The sequence below is a fragment of the Carettochelys insculpta genome, chromosome 6, assembly GCF_033958435.1.
Source record: "Carettochelys insculpta isolate YL-2023 chromosome 6, ASM3395843v1, whole genome shotgun sequence".
Taxonomy (NCBI): domain Eukaryota; kingdom Metazoa; phylum Chordata; order Testudines; family Carettochelyidae; genus Carettochelys; species Carettochelys insculpta.
In genome coordinates this window covers 121,615,757-121,635,499 of record NC_134142.1, presented here as the reverse complement: position 1 = coordinate 121,635,499, position 19,743 = coordinate 121,615,757, and the positions used below count along the sequence as shown (strand labels likewise).

Here is a 19,743-nt window from a genome sequence, read left to right as displayed (position 1 = left end):
CCACAGGTGGTGCGCGATTCGAAAAGCTGCACTTTCGAGTTGTTGCGGCTGCTATTATGCTAATGAGGTGCTGCATATTCACTGCAGAGCCTCATTAGCATCATTCAAACCCGCTCATTAACATGCCCCTTTCGAAAGGAAGGGGCACGTGTAGACCCAGCCCATGAGTGCGTCTACCATTGTATTCTTCTTTTGAAAGAGGTATGCAAATGAGGGATATTGAAAATGCAAATAAGGCATACATTCGCATATCTGGGGCCTCATTTGCATATTCTTATTTCGGTTGCTCCTTCAAAAATAAACCCATGTTCGCAAGAACACTTTTTCCCTTTATTTAATGGGAAATCGAAAATGCAAATGCCTCATGGGAACTGCAGCCCAGCTGCCTCATGCTCCCCTATCTTTTTTTCATGGGAAGAAGGGCTCTTGCGAAGATGGGTTTACTTTCGAAACAGCAGCGTCTACACTTCTTTCGAAATAAGAATTTGCAAGTGGGTGCCAAATATGCAACTCTGTGCCTCATTTGCATTTTCAATGTACCTCACTTGCATACCTCTTTCGAAAGAGAAACGCAAGTGTAGACGCACCCCATGCGTCTGTGATTCCCTCTCCGCTGGCCAAACCTGGCCTGACGACACCAGCTCCTGCTTCTAGGTCCCTAAGTTCAATCCCAGGGAAGACCTTGCTATGTAGCTAAGCTAGGCTAAGGCCATGTGGCTGGTGTCTCTTGCTAGCAGCTGGACAGATCTGGAGGTTAGAAATACTTCTCCCCATACCAGGACAAGGGTGTCCTCTGCCAGCTCAGAAGAGAGCAGCTGGAGCAAAGCCCTTTCACTTTGTTTCTGCAGCCCCAGCTCCTGCCACAGGGGCGAGAGACAGAAGGGGGTGTGCCCGGGCGTCTGCCCTGCACTGGCCGGCCAAGGGCTAACCTCAGCTCTGGGAGAGGAAGCAGCTGCCACTATAGCAGATAATTAGGGCTGTATAAATGAGGGCTCTGGGAGGGCAGGAGGGAGAAGACTCCAGCTGGGGTGCAGGAGAGGCCTGGTTGCCAGGGGAACTACAGTGACTTCCTAATGCAAAGCTGGGAGAGCTCTGGCCAGGCAAGCCACAGGCTGCAGAAGGCAGCAGATCCTCAACCCTTGCTGATGTTGAGTGGTATTTCAGACTGCAGTCTACCCCGAGGTAAGGGGCTAGAGGACAACCGGAAGGGGATCACTGAGGCAAGGTGGGTGTTGGGGTTCAGGGTTCCCTGGGAGGGGAGGACCCCAGACAGCGTGGCAGCAGGCCCTTTGGGGACAGCCCTGTGGTCGGGGAGGGCCGCGGATGCTGACGTGAGTGGCGGAGAACAAGAAGGTAATGGGGGTGAGACAGCGGCCAGAAGAGGGCGCTGCAGGGCCTGCACAGCTAAATCCTGCGCCACCAGCAGGAGGCGCCACAACAGCGAGTCGCACCCGGTTGTACGTTGACTTTAGCGCCAACCCGCCTCTGCAGCTAATCCCTCCACCCCTGCAGGGCCAGCGGTCACGGGAGTTCACCCCTTACCGTCAGCTTCTTCAGCAGCCTGTTGGTGCTCGTCAGGTCAGTGCCCCGCTCGGCTGACTGCAGCTGCGTCTCCATCTCCCCTATCCACCCGTCCAGTTCGGAAAAGCTCTGCGCGTACAGCTCCGAGCGGTTGGCATCAAAGAGGTGCTGGGCCTTCTCCTCTGTCGTCGCCTGGAGCTTGTCCCAGAGCCGGTGCAGCTCTGTCAGACGGTGGGAGACCACCGTGCTGAACTGGGGCTTCTCCTGGGCCAGCTGCCTCCCCTCCTGCAGAGAGGCGAAGGGAAAAGAACCACAGCCATGTGGGGTGGGAGGGGACCTCCGATGGGCACCTCCTCCAGCCCCGCACGGAGGCAGGTCCAAGCCAGCCTGGACCACCCTTGGCAGGCATCTGCCCAGCTGCGCTTTTGAAACTCCATGATGGAGACTCCACGCCCTCCCCGGGGATCCTGTCCCAGGGTTGAACTACCATGAGAGTGAGGCAGCTTCTCCCTGACAGCCAACCTCCATCCACCTTGCTGAAAGCTACGGCGGTTCCTCCTTGTCCTGCCATTGGCGAGCATGGCGAACCACGCATCGCCATCCTGCCTAGAACATTTACTGTGCGTATTTGGTGACTGTTATCGGGCCCTCCCCCTCAGCCTCCTTTTCTCTAGCCTCCCCCTGCCCAGTCCCCAAAGGCATCCCTCAGATGGGCCAGCTACGCCAAACCCCGGGGGGATTTTGGTTGCTCTCCTCTGGACCCTTCCCCGCCCTCGCCCAGTGGAACGCTGTGTCCAGCTGACGCTCCCCATCATGGAACGCTCCCCTCCCATGCGGGATGACTCCCAGGTTAAAGGGGGACACCGGCGGCCGGCGGAGCGTATGACGGCAGTGGGTGGAGAGCGGCTGCGGGGAGGTAGTAACGGCCTCCCATGAAGGCAAGGACCCAGCGGGAGGGCAGGACACGGCCTGCTCCCTCTCTCCTGCCAGAAGCGCCATTCTGGAGTGCAGGGGGCAGGGCAGCAGCTGGGCACCCCAGGAGGTTGTTTGCATTCCCTCCCATTTCCTCGACTGTCAGGGACTGAGGGGAAAGCACCCACTGCGTGAATGATTCCTCTGCTCCCTCCCTTCCCTGGCCAGGAGTCAGAGGCCTGCACACAGGCCGGGTACTTTCCCCTCCTGCCCTGACCGTCAGGGGAACGGCAAGAAGAACAAGCAGCGTCCTGGTGCTCACAGTAGCTCCCCTCCCGCCTTCCTGTATTGGCGTCCTTGTCTCCTGCTCCACTGCTGTTTCAGTCCTGCTGCCTCCTACAGGAACCCCTGGTCCTCAGGCAGCTCCTTAGCATCCCCTTACAGTCCAGGGGAGGTGGGGGTCCTCCCTCAGCCCACAAGATGCCCGGCTGGCGCTCACCTTCGGGCAATCACTGAGCATCAGCTGCCCAAGGCATAGGCGACTGCTCCCCCAGGCCCCGTGGGAGGGCGCCTACCTCGTCCACCTTCTCCAGCCAGCCCTGGTGAGAGGCCAGCTCAGCCATGAAGGCCTGGTGCTTCAGCCACTTGCTGTGCAGGTTGCGGGCTTCGTCGTAAGTTGTGTCCTGAGCCGTCAGCATCTTCTCGTCAATCCAGAGGGTGAGCTGCAAAGGCAGGGAGGGAGCACAGGTCATATGGCCAGACTCAGCTCTGTGCTTCTCCGCAGGGCCTCCGGGATTCAGGTGCCCAAGCGCCGGGGTTCTGAGGAAATCCCAGCCTGAAATCGGCCTTTCCCTGCTCCTGCACGCCACAGAGCAAGGAGGGATTACAAGAGACAAATTTTGCCCGGAGCAAGGGCAACACACACATTAGTGGAGTCTTTTATTGATAAGCCCCATTCAAACACATTGGAATAATCTGCAGGCCTGGGAGCAACACCAAATAGCCCTGGACTCTCTCCTGTGGTTCCCTGCGTAATCGCTGTCCCGGCTACGCCCGTCAGCACAGAAAAGGCATTTTTGGGGCTCAGAGTCATTTGGTCTCCCACCGGTCGAATCCGCCGGACTGAATTCTGGAGGACGTTGTGTAAGCGTGTGCAAGTCACTTATTGAAAAAAGATACCATTCTGCTCGTGCATGGTTCCCAAACTGGGGTGTGTGAAGAAACTCGGGGGGGGGGGCACAAGGTGGCCCAGCCCCCCGCCATCATCCCCCCCACCTGAAGAAAGAGCTGGCCTTTGCTTCCGGCTCTCAGCCCCTGCCCTTTTAGGTGGGTGACCTCATGCAGCTGCTATAAAAAGCTGGAAGCTGGACAAGAACTACCTGGAGTGGCTGACTCCTGGAAATGACTGTGAGTGTGGGTTGGAGGGGGAGAAAAAGGAAGCTGGGGTTAGACGGGGACTGGGGATGCCTGGCTTTGTAGGAGGGCAGGGGAGGGGCTTGGGTGGGTAGCTCACAGGGCTTGTGGGGCTTGTGCAGCCAGCTAGTTTGTGGGGCTCAGGCAGCTAGCCCCGGCAGCATGGGGCTCGGGCGGGTGGCTCCGGTGGCTGGCTTGCGGCTGAGGTGGGTGGCTGGTGGGAGGGCGGGAAGCTGGTGCCAGAAGCATGGGGCTCAGGCGGTTGGTGGGCAGGTGGATGGGCGGCCCCGGCAGGTGGTGGGCGAGTGGATGGCTGGCCAGGCAGCTCTAGCAGCACAGGTCTCGGGTGGGTGACTGGCACGGGGCTCAGGCAGCTGACCAGCTGGGGCTGCACCAGGCAACCACGAGGGGCCAAGACAAACGATTTGTGCTTCTTTTTAGTTTTCAATAACACTTTTTATATCAAGTTTTTGTGTTTGTTGTAAATTACAATTGAAGTTTTTGTTAAAGGGGGTTGGATGACGGTGAAGAAGAGCCGGGGAGGGGGCATGAGGGTTTCTCAAAAATCAAAAGCGGGGTGTGCTGCCGAAAAGTCTGGGCGCCACTGCTCTAGTGCAAGAAATCATTTGCGCCAGAGGCAACATGTGGGGGGTGCACGGGGGTCTCATGCACCCCTCAGCGTCACCCCCCAACTCTGCTGAGGGCAGGAGCGGTCCTGCCTCTCTCCGGAGCTGTGCCGCCCGAGCTACCTAGCGCCCGCCGCTCTAGGAGCGCAGCTGTCCAAGGCAGGGCACTGCCCCTTACCCACTGGAAGTGGTGCAGCGCTTTCGCTGGAAGAGGCAGGTGGGAGTGCAGCAGGGAGGGGACAAGGTGGGGCGTGGGCGGAGCATGGACAGGCAGGGGGCGGAGCACGGACAGGCGGGGCCAGAGGCGTGTGGCCAGTGCCCCCTCCCGCCCCCTGGAATCCCTGCCTAAGTTGCCCCGGTTGCCGTTGAAGTCTTTTGCAGGGGATCCAAGCCAACCAGCACCCCAGGTGACTCAGGAAATGAATCTGAACGGGCTCCGACAGACTCAAAGCAGCTGAACGGGTTATGGGACCATCCTAAGTTAGCGCCTGAGCCGGGTCTGCACCAGAGAGTTAGGAAACGTGGATGCCCCCGAACTGCAACGGGTCCCACACTTTGCATGGGACGGCTTCCTGGCAGAGACTGCGGCCCACCACCCTGATCGGTTGGTCTCGCTGTCTTTCCCCCGCTCCCACCTGTCCGTCTGCAGCCCAGCTGCTGCCCCTTGCCTCACACTTCGATTGCAAGCCCCTTGGGCGAAGAGCTGTCTAGTGGTTCTGGGTTTGTACAGCCCCTAGCACAATCGGGCCCTGCTCCATGACGTGCGCTCGGAGTACAAATAAAAATAAATAACGTGGTGTGATAGGCGCAGAGCCGCCAGCGGCCGCATGCTCACAGAGGGCAGACATGCTGGGCTCTGGGTGAACGGTTTCCTCTTCCCTGACTACGACTAGGATGCTGGGAGGGAAGCAGGCGAGCCTAATCCCGCCCACTGCTAAGGCCCCTCCCCCAGTGGGAGGGGCTACTGAACCTAGGAACCAACTGATCGCTTGGGACAACCAATGAGAAAACGGGCAGGGGTGCAGGTGACAGGTGTAAAACGAGGGAACCGGAGGGGGACACCAAGCAAAGAACCCCAGACAGCGCTCACTCCCCCTCCAAGCTGTCCAGGGAGCCAGTGGACGCCGCCCAGAGGAACTCTGCCTGGATGCACGACGCAAGGGAGGAGCAGAAACAGGCCCTGCAGTGGCAGAGCATCCCCTCGCCCAGCATCCTCCTCCCTGGGGTAGAATCATAGAACACTAGGACAGGAAGGGACCTCGAAAGGTCATCGAGTCCAGCCCCCTGCCCCAATGACAGGACCAAGTACTGTCTAGACCAGATGTAATAGGTGGCCACTCTGATGAGGGCCAGAGGGACGCTGATGATGAGGTCCCACGACTTCATGGGACGCCGGAGGAGGTGTGCGTCAATTACCAGGGCCAAGCAGGCACCTGGGGCCATTTAAGAGCTTGCCAGCAGCAGCAGGCTAAGCAGCACTGCTGCAGACCCCTGAGGCCTGCTGGCAGGTGGTTTAAAAGGTCTCCCTGCGGGGAGGGCAGCAGCCCAAGGCCTGAGAGGGAAGAGTGCACGGGGGGAGCCGAGGACTGTGAGTAAGCCAGAGTGCTGGGGAGCAGCTAGATGGGTTTGCCAGGTACCAGAGGAAAGGTTCTGGGAGGGAGTGTCTGAGGCAGTGGCCCAGGGAAGAAGTAGGGGAAACGCCATCCGTGGCCACTATCTTTGGGTCCCTGGGCTGGAACCCTGGAGTAGAGGACAGGCCCGTGGTTCCTCCCACGCTCTGCAGGCCCCTGCGGGTCAACGGAGGGGTTTCCACCCCACAGTGTGGGCTAGCCTTGGACCAGGAGAGCTCCGTAGGCTGTAACCCTGGCCCAAATAAACCTGTTGGCCTCTAAGGTGCCACAGGGCTCCTCGCTGGATTCGAGGGCTCGGACTAACACGGCGACCCCGCTGAGACTCCCAGAACGTAGACGACAGGGCACCACAAACATTCGCAACACCAAGTCCCTCGGAGAAATGGAACCGATTCGTGGTGACCTCATCCCGTTGGACATTTGAGACCTCCGCGCTGCCCCCGCCACACGCAGAGTGGACAACGGAATTTCGGTCACAAACCCTTTCGACTTGGGCCGAAACGGGGGGAAAAGGCTCCCTGGAGTTTTTCCCACCCAGAGCTGGTTCTGATGGTGAAGCCCAGGTGAAGCAGGGCACGGCCCAGCCAGGAGGCCTCTCCCCTGGCCAGCTGCAAGGGCTCGCCCAGCCGCCTACCTCCTGGCACTTCTGCAAGAAGCTCTGCAGGTCGTGATTGTCCTTCAGCAGAATCAGGGCATCCTTCGATTTAGCCACATTCACCCTGGACCTGGAAAGGAGAGAGGACCATAAGCAGCAGTAGCTTATCTTTTCTGATATCAGCCCAAAGTGCAGGGGAGAGACCTGTCGGCCTACGGTGGGAGCAGACAGCCCGTTGTGACAAAACGGGGATCATGGGGATTTTATTCGCCTTCTTATGTCGCATGTGAGGTCAAGTGTCTTATAGCAACCCCGTGTGTGTGCCTCAGTTTGCACGGCACTGCATCAATAACCTAAATCGGTGGTTTCCCAACCTGGGGTCTGTGGACCCCTGAGGGTCCCGGAGCATATTGCAAGGGGCCCGTGAAAAAATAGAAGATAAAAAGGGTCATAGAAAATAAGTTTTAAAGCAATTGCAAAGTTACAATCAGATAATTTTTAAGTGAAGTATCTTCCTATTCCAAAGACAACTGCAACTAACACAGACACTGTCAATCGGAATGTGGAACGTCCGAACACTGTGGGCGACTGGAGAGTTAGAGCTGCTTCGAAAGGAGATGGAGAGATACTGATGAGATACACTTGGACTGGAGGAGACACCTTGGATGGCACCAGGAGGGATGTGTGGTTGCAAAGGGAGCAAAACAAAGCATGAGGCAGGTGTCGGATTCCTTCTTAGCCAAAGAGCTGGAGGAGCATTGTTAGGATACAAATCGATGCCTGTGAGAATGATGATAGCGAGATCTGAAGTGAAACTGTTCAACATCTTGGTTGTTCAGAGGTCTGCACCCACGTCGGACAGTCTGGAGGAAGAGATCAAGCTATTCTATAAAGACTTGACAAAGACGCTGAAGGACGTACCGAAGAGAGATGTGTTGATTGTGGAAGGTGAAGCTTGGAACAGATAACGGAAGTTGGGAGAGTGTCATGGGAAGGTTTGAATACAGAGAAAGAAACAAAGGAAGTGAAAAATTACTAGAGTTTGCTATGAAGCAACGAGATGGGGACCTGGAACATCAGATTCCCACAAAAGGACTGTAGGAAGTGAACATGGCGATTGAACGACCAGAAGTCCAACAACATGATAGATATGATCTTGATAAGAAAAAGACGGGTAACATCAGGACATCAATGACAAACTTTCCCAGGAGTGGATATGGACTCGGACCACATTCTAGTGATTGTGAACATGAAGATGAACCTCAAGAGAAAGTATAAGACAGTTCAAGATACAAAGAGACATGGCGAGGCAAGGTGAGGAAGAAAAAGGGAATGCGTACAGAGCAGTGCTCGAAGAGAAGACCAAGAAAGCAGGCACAGAGGAAGACCTAGATAAGAGAGTCGAAGGGATAGTCACAGTGATAGAAGAGGCAATTGACCAGATGGTTCCAGAAGAAGAGACGATCACTAAGAAGTGGATTACGCAGGAGACACTGAAGCTGGTCCAAGAGAAGAGAGTGTTGAAGATCAGAAGGGATGTTTCTGAGAGGGCGGAACATCAATATAGGGTGAAATGCAGTTGAGTAAGGAACGCAGCCAGAAAGGATATGGCGAAATGGTTAGAGGAGCAGTGTGAAGATATCGAGAGGTATTACGGTGAATGTAAGACCAGGGAGGTGTATAAGATGATTAGGAATATTAATAGGAAGTGGCAGCTGAAGCAGATGGCGATCAAAGACGAGAATGATGCAGTGCTCATGAACAGGGAGGAGGTTGCACAGTGATGGACGAGATATTGCACCGATCTGTACAGAGCACAGTTGGACCTGAGTGTCTCAGAGAGACTGATCGAAGAACTGAAAGAGATATCTCCCCTGAGCATCGAGAGCAAGACTGGTATTCTGAAGGAGGAAGTAGAAAGAGCAGTGAAACGACTAAAGAACAAGAGCCCTGGAAATGATAAGATCACGGGAGAGATGATCAAAGATGGCCGAGAAAGCATGATCCAGGAAATACACCGACTAGTTAATATAGCATGGAAAGAAGGGAAGGCACCTAAGGAATGGACAAGATCTGTGTTTGTGACAATACCCAAGAAAGGAAGTGCAATGGAGTGCAAGAACTACAGAACAATTGCCCTAACAACTCATCTAGGCAAGGTGCTGATGATGATATTGACGGAGAGACGGAAATCGCAGATAGAAGAACATCTAGTGGATGAGCAAGGGGGAGTCAGGAACGAAAGAAGTACCATACAGCAGATATTGGCACTAAGATTGATAGTGGTAGTGGAGAAAGCTTGATCAAAGAACACAAACATTTACACTTGCTTCGTTGATATTCAGAAGGCATTTGACAGTGTAGAGCAGAAAGTAACTCGGGCAGTACTGGAGTCATATGGAGTAAATAGGAGACTCATACAGTTGTTGAAAGGTATCAACGACAATGCAGAGGCAGCTGTGAGAACGGGTGGAGAGTTGGGAAGTTGATTTAGAACGAGTAGAGGCATGAGATGAGGAGAGCCGATATCGCCAGGTATCTTCATCATGCACCTAGAGAGCACGATGGACAAGATCAAGGAAGAGGTAGAAGGGATATCTGTGCATGGGATGAGAATTAACAACTTGAGGTTCATGGATGATATAATTATCATCGAAGAAGACGAAGGGAAGCTCACAAGAATGGCGCAGGCGCTAAATGAGGAAAGGAAGTGATTGGTTGGACTGATTATGAACATTGGACTGATTATGAACATTGATTAAATGAAGACAAGGGTATTTGGAGATAAGGAAATGAGAAGATCAGCATAGACAGGATCAAACTAGAGAACACAGAGAAATTCACCTAATTGAAGAGCAACATGACATATGATGTAGACCGTAAGAAGGAAATAGCAACTAGAATAGCGAAAGCAAGAGCGAGTTTGAAGGCGATGGTTAAGATCTGGAAAAGAAAAGCGATTAGCTTAGGAATTAAGCTGAGCGTCTTGAAAACGTGTGTATTCAGTGGCATGTTGTACAGATGTGAGACATGGGTGATAACTGAAGATTCGAAAAGAAGGATATTGGCATTCGTAAGGAGTCAGAAAGATTCTGAGAATAGGATGGATGCAGAAGGTCACCAGTGAGGAATTATATAGGAGGATACAGCTGAAAGAGAACCTGCTGCAGAAGGTTATACAGAGAAGTTACAGCTATTCAGAATGAATGATGAACGAAAAATCAAGACCTTGGTATTCGGCATAATGCACGGTTCAAACAGGAGAGGCAGACCCCATTGAGAATGGGTAGATGATGTAGTAGATTGGTGCAGAGCTGGTCTACAGAAACTAAGCCACTCCGCACTGGATAGGGAAAGATGGAAGGAAATAGTGAGAGAGGCATCGGACACTAACGGGCGCTGAGCCCAGGGTTGTTGATGAAGATGAATATTGTTACGAACGGCTGTCTAAAAATCTACGTTGCTGTTTCCTTTTTCATGTAACGATGTGACGTTGGCGTTTCCTTTTCCACGTAACGACACGTACGCAGCGGCTAGACCTGACTTTGATGGGGGTCCCCCACCGGTTTTGGGGGTGAGTGGGGGTCTGTGAAGGGTTTGGCCGGGTGAAGTGGTGTCTGTACCAGTGAAAAGGTTGGGAACCACTGACCTAGCTGGCCAAGAGAGTTTGGGTGTGATCACTTCCGGCATGTACACAATGGCCAATGCCCTTCATAACCTGAGCTGGGGAGGGGCGCAGCCAAGCCACGCCTTTGTCTGGGAAGCACGACAAGCACTGGAGGAGCCCGTGGGGTGGCTGGGACCAGGAGCTGCGGTGGGGCTGGCTAAGGAGGTAGGAGGTGGGCAAGACACTGGCTGTGCCCCCTTCTTCCAGAGGTGGATTGTACTGACTGCTGCTGGTTCCTGGACTGACAGATCCGTTCTACACTGCGTCCCCGTCGACTAACAAACCTTCTGTTCTAGCTGCTGGCTGAGTCACCGCTGCCTGTGAATGCGGGTGCAGGGCCTGGTGACCTCCTCTAGGGGGCGAGTGCCTCCACTACTGCAAGGAAAGGGTTACGGCTTGCTGGGGGGAGCCTGCACAGCTCCAACAGCCAATGAGTGAAGGGCTCCTGGGGGGAGCCAATCAGAGGGCAGCTGGCTGGGGCAATCTTGCATAAAAGGAGCTGCTCCAGCAGAAGGAGGAGAGTTGGGTGGTGGCCGGGGAAGGGGCAGGACCAGGACCAGGACCAGGACCAGCTCCCGGAGAGAGCCAGCACCCACACTAGGGCAGGCTAAGGGGAGCTTGGGCGAGGTTCCAGCCTGACTCCCTCCAGACTGCAGGCCCTGAGGTAGAGGCCCCAAAGGTGCAGAGGGTCATGGGGGGCAGTGGCCCAGGGAGTAAGGCAAATGAATGGGAGTGACTAGGCTAGCGAGGCCTGGGCTGGGGCCATGACTACCGTGGCTGGCGTTCCTGGCGGGCGGGATGCAGGTGAATTTACCTCTCCTGGATGAGCTGGGCCTTCTCGTGAATTTTGTTGGCGTACATATTCCGGTCGGCCACCAGCTTCGCCCCACTTTCCACCGGCCCCGTGATTTTCTCCTGGTTGGCCTCCAGCGTGGCCAGGAAGTCCTCGTACTTCCGCAGGGCAGCTTCCGATGCTCCCAGGCTGTCCGGGGGCTCCACGTGCGCCAGGGTGTACTCCTGGAAGGGGCAGGGGTAGGGGGTTAGCTGGGCCAGTTGCCCTGCCCGCCCCCCCACCACCTTGCTCCAGCTGTGCCTGGGCCAAGCTGCATCCCCTCTTTCTACTCCCGGGCAGAATAAATTTTGTGGCGTGCACGAAGGGACGTGCAGCTGTGCACCACCCACAAACACACAAGCTGCCAGCTGGGGGCACTCTGCTATTCAGCTGTGCTGCACCTGACTCTCTCCTGGGCGGCCGCCCCAGTGCTCGGCTTACAGGGAACACTGCCACGCATCTCCTAGTGATTTCAGTGGACGTCCTCACCTCTGTGCCCTAGGGCTCCTATCCCCATCGTACAGCTGGGAATGCGGCACAGGGAGCCTCAGGCCCAGATGGTGAAAGGCACTGAGGAGCACTTATGTTAGATCCTAAGTGACTAAGACCCTTTCGAAGGGCTCCGAAGTCACCTGGGCACAATCCCTTTAAGGATCTCGACCAGCGGCTCCCAGCCTTTTCCAGACGGGAACCCATCTGGACAATTCAGGAAGACTAGGTGACCCAAGGCAATTCAAAAACGGTGGTGTGGGGGAAGCAGTCCTGTATGTAGCTGATTGTGCACAAGAGGCAAGAATATAAAATTGTGCCCTCACATGTTTATATAGTCAGAGTAATTATTTCATAGAAAAAGGGGAAATACATTAATAATATAACAACACTGTTTATTATAGTTTATTATTATTTTATTATAGTTGATCTGAGTTGTGGTGGGGGAAAGACCCTCATCCCCAAACTGCTCCCTCCCCCGCTCCCCCAGCTTAAGCCCCACACTCAGAAGCTGGAGGGACTGGGGGAGGCACACTCAGGGGCTGGGGGTCGCACGCAGGGGCTGGGAGGGGTCACACTCAGGCTGTGGGAAGATACAAACAAAACATGAAAACTGACTAATCAGCTGCATGGTACAGGAGGGGGACAAAAGCAGGGAAGGGAAGAGGGGGTGTAAATTACTTACTGGAAGCGTCTATGAAGTGGCTTGCCTGGGACGGCTACGAATAGCAAAGGTGGAGAAGCTGTCTTTGTACTGCGTAACTGCTGCTCTATTGCCAGAGAGCTGCTGGATGTGGCAGCGTGAAGGAGCTGCAAATGGCTCCTTGGACAGCCAGACGCAGCTCCGAGCTGCTGGGGACCCTTAACAAATCTAATCGCGACCCATGTTTGGGTCCCAACCCATAGGTTGGGAATCCCTGGTTTAGACCTAAGAGATGCTCTCCTGGCCACATAGGCGTGGATGTCATCTTGTATAAGAAGCCATTTCACATCCCTTACTTCTGCACGCACACAAGAGCCTGTCCTTTCTTTGCCCTGTTTGGGAATGGCTGGGAGGATGAGCTCTGTGGAATGCGTTAATGAACCGTCTGGAGCTGGGGATCCAGCCCCTTTGTACCTGTTTTTCCTGGCTGATAACGGTTTCTCTTGGAGAGGTGATTTACGATTCTCTAATTCATGGGTGTCCAACCTTTTGGCTTGCCTGGCCCACGCTGAGTGAAGAGGAATTGTCTTGGGCCGCATATAAAATATGTAATATAGTTAATGTATATACATCACATAATAATGTTAAAAGTTTACGATCTTGTGGGGCCGCATTGCTAGCTGTCCAGGGCCGCATGCAGCCCGTGGGCTGCGGGTTGGACACACCTGTTCTAACTAATTGCCTCTGACACTGGGCTTTGTTTGTGGAAGGGTATAAAATACCAGAGTGAGCTGCATCAAGCAGCCTTGCTGGACCTGGTTTTACCGGTGTCCAGTTTAGCTCTTCTGTTGCCTTACTGAATTCAATAAAGCTGAATGTTAGCCGCCTAAACACAGAGAAGTCTTGTGCTTCAACATAGGGAAGCTGGGAGACAACAAGGAACCGAATCCTGGTCTTCTCCTGGTTCCCAGATCCGTGTCCTTATCATTAGGTCATCCCACCTCGCTGGAGCTGACCTGTCTCAGAATCCCCCTGCTCAGCGATGAGTAAGTTATCGGGCGCCACACGGGGCGGGACAGAATGGTCCAGGCGAGGCAGCTGGTCTGGCTAGGTGGGCTGACTTGCTCTTCGAACTCCGCCAGCCAGCTGGCACAGACACCGTGGCCCCCCCTCGGGGCTCCGTGTCATGCACACAGGCAGTGGGCCGAACTGAAGTGGGTAACTCTGCAGCTCCATGCCTGAGTCCCTCCTGCGGAGGCTGAAAGCCACCCAGTTGCAGCAGACTGGTCGGTGTCCAGGTGCTGCCAGCGTGCAGCCCAGCCCCACGCCCCAGGGGCTTGGGTTACAGCAGCAGAGAAGACCCGGGGGGGGTGTTCCCCACAAATACAAGGGGGCAATTATAAACCACACCTCACTGGTGCAAGGGGAACCCACGCACCTGGGTGTGGCCCACTAGCCCACAGGGTGGCACCTAGACTGCTCACAGTGAGAAGGAACAAGTCTCCCCTACCGCCTTAGCTGAGGGCAGCTGGCTTGGAGCTCAGACTGGGGACGCTCCTGCTCCGAGCTCCACAGCTCCCAAGTTTGAGTCCACCGAGTGGCAGTACCCAAGGATGGGGCGATTCGGATGCCACAGGGCCTCGGGCGGCGGTTCCCAACCTTTCCCGTCGCCCCTCAAAGAGAGAGGCAATTCCCGGCGCGCGCTTTCTTTCAGCTGAGTCACAGCTCGTCAATGTCACGGGTATGTGGTTAGGGTCTCACTGCAGAGGTTTGCAACAGAGCCGTGAAGGCAACAAGCTGAACGAGGATCAAAAACGTTAATGTTACAGAGCCAACCCGGGTGGGGGCGGGAGGGAATTGGTGGGGACTGATTACCACATACCAGCTGAGGCTCAAGCTTTGCTGCTTAAGCCTCAGCTGGTGCAAGGTGGTCGACGCCCCTAGGGTGGCTCTGCAAAGAGCCCCCGGGAGGGGCAATTTATGAAATTTCACAGCACAGTTGGACAGTGCTCACGGCACACTAGGGGCTCGGGACCTGGGAGACAAGGCTTCCACTCCCAGCTCTGCCATCGGCCCTTGGGCAAGTCCCATTGAAATTGTAGAATCCCAGGGCAGGAAGGGACCTCGGGAGGTCATTGGGTCCAGCCCCCTGCCCAAAGCAGGACCAACCCCAACTAAGTCATCCCAGCCAGGACCTTGTCAAGCTGGGACGTAAAGACCTCTAGGGATGGAGATTCCACCAGCTCTCTAGGTAACGCATTCCAGTGCTTCACCACCCGCCCGGGGAAACAGTTTCTCCTAATATCCAACCTACTCCTCTCCCTCTGTAACTTCAGCCCATTGCTCCTTGTTCTGCCATCTGACACCACTGAGAACAGTTTCTCTCCATCCTCTTTGGAGGCCCCGTTCAGGAAGTTGAAGGCTGCTATCAAATCACCCCTCACTCTTCTCTTCTACAGACTAAATAAGCTCAGATCTCTCAGTCTCTCTTCTTAGGTCATCTGCTCCAGACCCCTAATCATTTTTGTTGCCCTCCGCTGAACCCTCTCCAACGCATCCACATCCTTTCTATACCGCGGGGCCCAGAACTGGACGCAATCCTCCAGATGTGGCCTCACCAGTGCCAGGTAGAGGGGAAAAACAATTTCTCTAGATCCGCTGGAAATGCTTCTCCTAATGCACCTCAATCTGCCATTAGCCTGCTCGGCTACAAGGGCCCACTGCTGACTCATATCCAGCCTCTTGTCCACTCTGACCCCCAGCTCCTTTTCTGCTGCACCACTTCCTGTGCCTCATTTCCCCCTCTGGCTCGGCAGTGAGGCCTGCACAGGTCAGAGATGCTCACGGCAGCTTGACAGATGCCGCTGCTTCCTTACCTGACTGCTCAGGATGGCTTCCGCTTGCTTGGCGTCCTTGAGGAACTCCTGGAAGCCCAGGCACTGGGCCAGGAATTTCCCCCGGCTCTCCCACATCTTGCAGAGGGCCTGCCAGCCCGTCTCCACGCCCTCCAGCCGTTGCTGCAGCTGCAGGTACTCAGGGTCGGTCTGCCCGCGCGTCACCCGTTCCCCCGTCTCCCTGACGCGGCAGTAGTCGTCCTCATGCTGGTCAATCTCTTCCTTGACGGCGGCATGCTCCTGCTGGAACTGCTCCGCCTCGGCCAGGGAGCCGGGCACCTCTTCCGAAGCCACGGCCTGCTGTGCTTTGAACAGCCAGGCCTGGAAGTCATCCAGATCCTGCAGGAACTTCTGCAGCTTGCTGGCCTCCCCCAGCGAGGCCTCCTGGCTCTGCAGCGCGTTCTGCAGATCCTGCCACGGGCCGGTGACGGTGCTCAGACGACTGTAGATGTCAGAGGCCAGGTCCGGGAGCTCCTCGGCCAGCCGGCGGGCCTCCTCCCGCAGTGCCCCCAGCTGGGTTTGGATGGCAGCCAAGTCACGCTCGATGCCGAAGAGGCGCCGCTGGATGGCGATCACGCCCGCCAGGTCTCGGCTCATCTCCTGAGTGGAGTGGATCACGGCAGTTTTGGCCAGGATCCATCTGCGGGTCTCCTCGCAGTCCGCGCAGTAGTTGTGCAGGCTGACCGCCACGTCGACCGCTTTCCGCCGCTGCCCCACCTTCTCCTGGAAGACGCACCACCTGTGGAGGACACAGCAGAAGGAGCAACTTGGAGCTATCTTAGAGGCCCTGCCTCATGGTTCCCTGGCCCAGGGAGTGGCCATCCGCAGCACTTACAGAGAGAAAGATTGAGTCAGCTCTGCAGCCTTAGCTGAGCACCCATTGCCTGCAAGCGCAAACTGTAGTAGCCCTTCCACTAAGCTCCAGAGGTCCCCAGGGTGAGCCCACCTCTAGGTGGTTACTAAGTGGGGGTTTGTTTGGGATTTCCACTGGGTCTCTGAAGCTCGGGGCATTCTTCCTTAGTGAGGGGAACTATGTAACCCACACGCCTATTGGGTGTGGCTCACTGTCCTGTGTAGTGGCACCTAATTCCGGGCTGAGCAAACTGGGGGGTGGACCCCCCCTCTGGGGGCATGAAATTTCCTTAGGGGGGTGCAGCAGAATCAGCTGCTGGGCCTCAGGCTCCTCCCACTCATTAAAAATGTGCAACTGTGCTAGTGTTCTTATGCCTGGGTGTTCCCGTTTATAGACCGATGAATAACGTTTTTACGTGCTACAGACTTCTTTTCTTTCACATGCCAAAAGGGTTTTTTTTCCCCACATGAACATCACTGAAATTTCTGTTGGTTTAGAACATAAGAACAGCCATACAGGGTCAGACCATAGGCCCATCAAGCCCAGTATCCTGTCTTCTGACAGTGGCCAATGCCAGGCGCCCCAGAGGGAAAGAACAGAACAGGGAATCACCAAGCGAACAAGTCCCTGTCGCCCATTTCCAGCCTCCGGAAAACAGAGGCTAAGGACGCCTTCCACGCCCATCCTGGCTAACAGCCATTGATGGATCTATCCCCCATGAATTTATCTTGTTCTTTTTTAAACTCTACTATAGCCTTGGCCTTCACAACATCCCCCGGCAAGGAGTTCCACAGGTTAACTGTGCATTGTGTGAAAAAATATTTCCTATTCAAAGAATCATAGAACAATAGAGCTGGAAGAGACCTAAAAAAGCCATTGAGCCCAGCCCCCTGCTCTAAGCAGGACCAAACCCATCAGATCAGCCCTGCCAGGGCTTTGTCAAGGAGAGACTTAAACACCTCCAGGGATGGAGGCTCCACTACTTCCCTGGGTGGACCATTCCAATGCTTCACCACCCTCCTAGTGAAAAAGTTTTTCCTAATGTTCAACCTGGACCTTCCCAACCGCAACTTGAGACCATTGTTCCGTGTTCTGCCACCCGTGACCAGTGTGAACAGCCTCTCTCCAGCCTCTTTGCAGTCTCCCTTCAGTAAGCTGAAGGCTGTTATCAAGTCCCCCCTCAGTCTTCTCTTCTGCAGACTAAACAGTCCCAATTCCCTCAACCTTTCTTCATAGGTCATATGCTCCAGCCCCCTGATTATTTTGGTCGCCCTCTGCTGGATCCTCCCCAGTGTATCTGCATCCTTCCTATAACTGGGGGCCCAGAACTGGACACAGGACTCCAGATGCGCCTCACCAAAGCCGAATAAAGAGGAACAATCACTTCTTTGGATCTACTGGCAACGCTCCTCTTGATGCAACCCTAATATGCCATTAGCCTTCTTGGCTACAATGTCCCAGTGTTGACTCACGTCCAGCTCCTCGTCCACTACAACTCTCAGGTCCTTTTCTGCAGAACTACTACCGAGCCAGTCGGACCCCAGCCTGTAACAATGCTTGGGATTTTTCCGGCCCAAGTGCAGGACTCTGCACTTGTCCTTATTGAACCTCATCGGATTTCTTGCAGCCCAGTCTTCCAATTTGTCTAAGTCACTCTGGACCCTGTCCCTACCCTCCAGCATATCTACCTCTCCCCCTAGCTTAGTGTCATCCACAAACTTGCTGAGGGTGCAATCCAGCCCTTTATCCAGGTCATTGATAAGTAGGTTGAACAGAACAGGACCCAGAACCGAACCTTGGGGCACTCCACTAGAAACCGACCACCATCCCGACATCGAGCCCTTGATCACTACCCGCTGGGCCCGCCTCCTAGCCAGCTTTCTATCCACCTTACTGTCCACTTATCCAATCCACATTCCTTTAACTTGCTGACAAGAATGTTGTGGGAGACCGTATCAAAAGCTTTGCTACAGTCAACATAAATCACATCCATTGATTTTCCCCTATCCACAGAGCCAGTTATCTCATCGTAGAAACTAAAATTCGTCAGGCCTGACTTGCCCTTCATGAATCCATGCTGACTATTCCTGATCACTCTCCCCTCCTCCAAGTGCCTCAAAATGACTTCCTAGAGGAGCCCCTCCATGATTTTTCCAGGGACTGATGTCAGACTGACTTTGTTTGTTTTAAACCTGCTGCCTATTAATTTCGTTTGGTGACCCCCAGTTCCTGTGTTGTGAGAAGGAGTAAATAACAACTCCTTGTTTATTTTCTCCACACCAGTCGCACTTTCATAGACCTCTGTCTTATCCCCCCTTAATCGTCTTTTTTCCAGGCTAAAAAGTCCCGGTCTCTTCAATCTCTCCTCATATGGCAGACGCTCGACACCCCTAATCATTTTTGTGGCCCTTTTCTGAACCTTTTCCAATTCCGATACATCTTTTTCGAGATGGGGCGACCACATCTGTCCACAGTATTCCAGATGTGGACGTACCATGGATTTATATAGAGGCAATATGACATTTTCTGCCTTATTATCTATTCCTTTCTTCATCATTCCCAACATTTTGTTAGCTTTTTTGACTGCCGCTGCACACCGAGTGGATGTCTTCAGCCAACGATCCACAATGACTCCAAGATCTCTTTCTTGAGCGCTACCAGCTCAGTCAGACCCCATCAGTTTATATGTGTCGTTTGGGATTATGTTTTCCGAAGTGCAGTACTTTGCATTTCTCAACATTGAATTTCATCTGCCATTTTGTTGCCCAATCACCCAATTTATTCAGAGCCTCTTGTAGCACCTCACAGTCTGCTTGGGACTTAACTATCTGGAGTAGTTTTGTGTCATCTGCAAATTTTTGCCCCCTCCCTGTTTACCCCTTTTTCCAGACCATATATAAATATAGAAAGGATGACATCAGACAGGTTGGGCGGGGGCCAGGGAGGGGATGAAAACCCGGGTGCGACGTAAAAAGTTTGTTCACGTCTGACCTAGACCACTGAACCAGCGAAAGACCGAGCCTCCTCTACCACTTTAGCTGAGAGCCCGCTGGCTTTTAGCTCAGACTGCATAGCCTCATGCACTGAGCTCCAGAGGCCTCAGGTTTGAGTGCACCTGTGGGTGGTTACATGCGGACCAGAGACGGAGAGAAGGGCTTCAGATGCTCTCTGGCTGAAGCAGTGAGTGTCTGAAATCCTGCACGCTGTCAGAGCACTGTTTGTGCTGGGCCAGAGCAGCCCCCAGTGTAGGGCAGCGTTGGCTGGGAAGGTTCACTGAACTGGTTTATGCTGCTTGTGTTTCTGTGCCATGTTGGTATGTGTAGTTAAAGAAGTTAATTCTGGAAGAACACAATGGGAGGTGAAACAACCCTCCGTAAAAGGATGCCCGGGCAGGCAAAGCCGAAGGGACTCCAAGCCACGTCCCAGGAATGTCGTTGAGGCGTCTTGTCTGACCACGCGGCCAATGGCAGAATACCCCAGTGTGCGAAGGACAGGTGACCTGATCATGTGATTCTCCATTCCACATGGAGCTCCTCTCCACATGGCACAGGTCCATAAAAGGAACCCTGGCAGTGGCATTTTAACAAGTTCTCTCTCTCACTCCGTTCTTTTTCTTTATCAATAAACCTTTAGATTTTAGATTCGACAGGATTGGGCCAGTGTGGTG

The 19,743-nt window shown here is 54.3% G+C and overlaps 1 protein-coding gene across 5 annotated transcripts in view; it reads right to left on the bottom strand.

The window, feature by feature from the left end:
• Positions 1-19,743, bottom strand: part of SPTB (spectrin beta, erythrocytic) — a 113,572-nt gene that overhangs the window by 43,204 nt on the left and 50,625 nt on the right. For all 5 annotated transcript variants that reach the window (XM_074998146.1, XM_074998142.1, XM_074998145.1 and 2 more), the window contains 5 exons: positions 15,206-15,962; positions 11,180-11,382; positions 6,738-6,828; positions 3,009-3,155; positions 1,543-1,806 (listed from right to left, as the gene is read on the bottom strand). In XM_074998146.1, the coding sequence (XP_074854247.1) occupies positions 1,543-1,806; positions 3,009-3,155; positions 6,738-6,828; positions 11,180-11,382; positions 15,206-15,962 (1,462 nt within the window). The remainder of the gene's footprint in view (positions 1-1,542; positions 1,807-3,008; positions 3,156-6,737; positions 6,829-11,179; positions 11,383-15,205; positions 15,963-19,743) is intronic.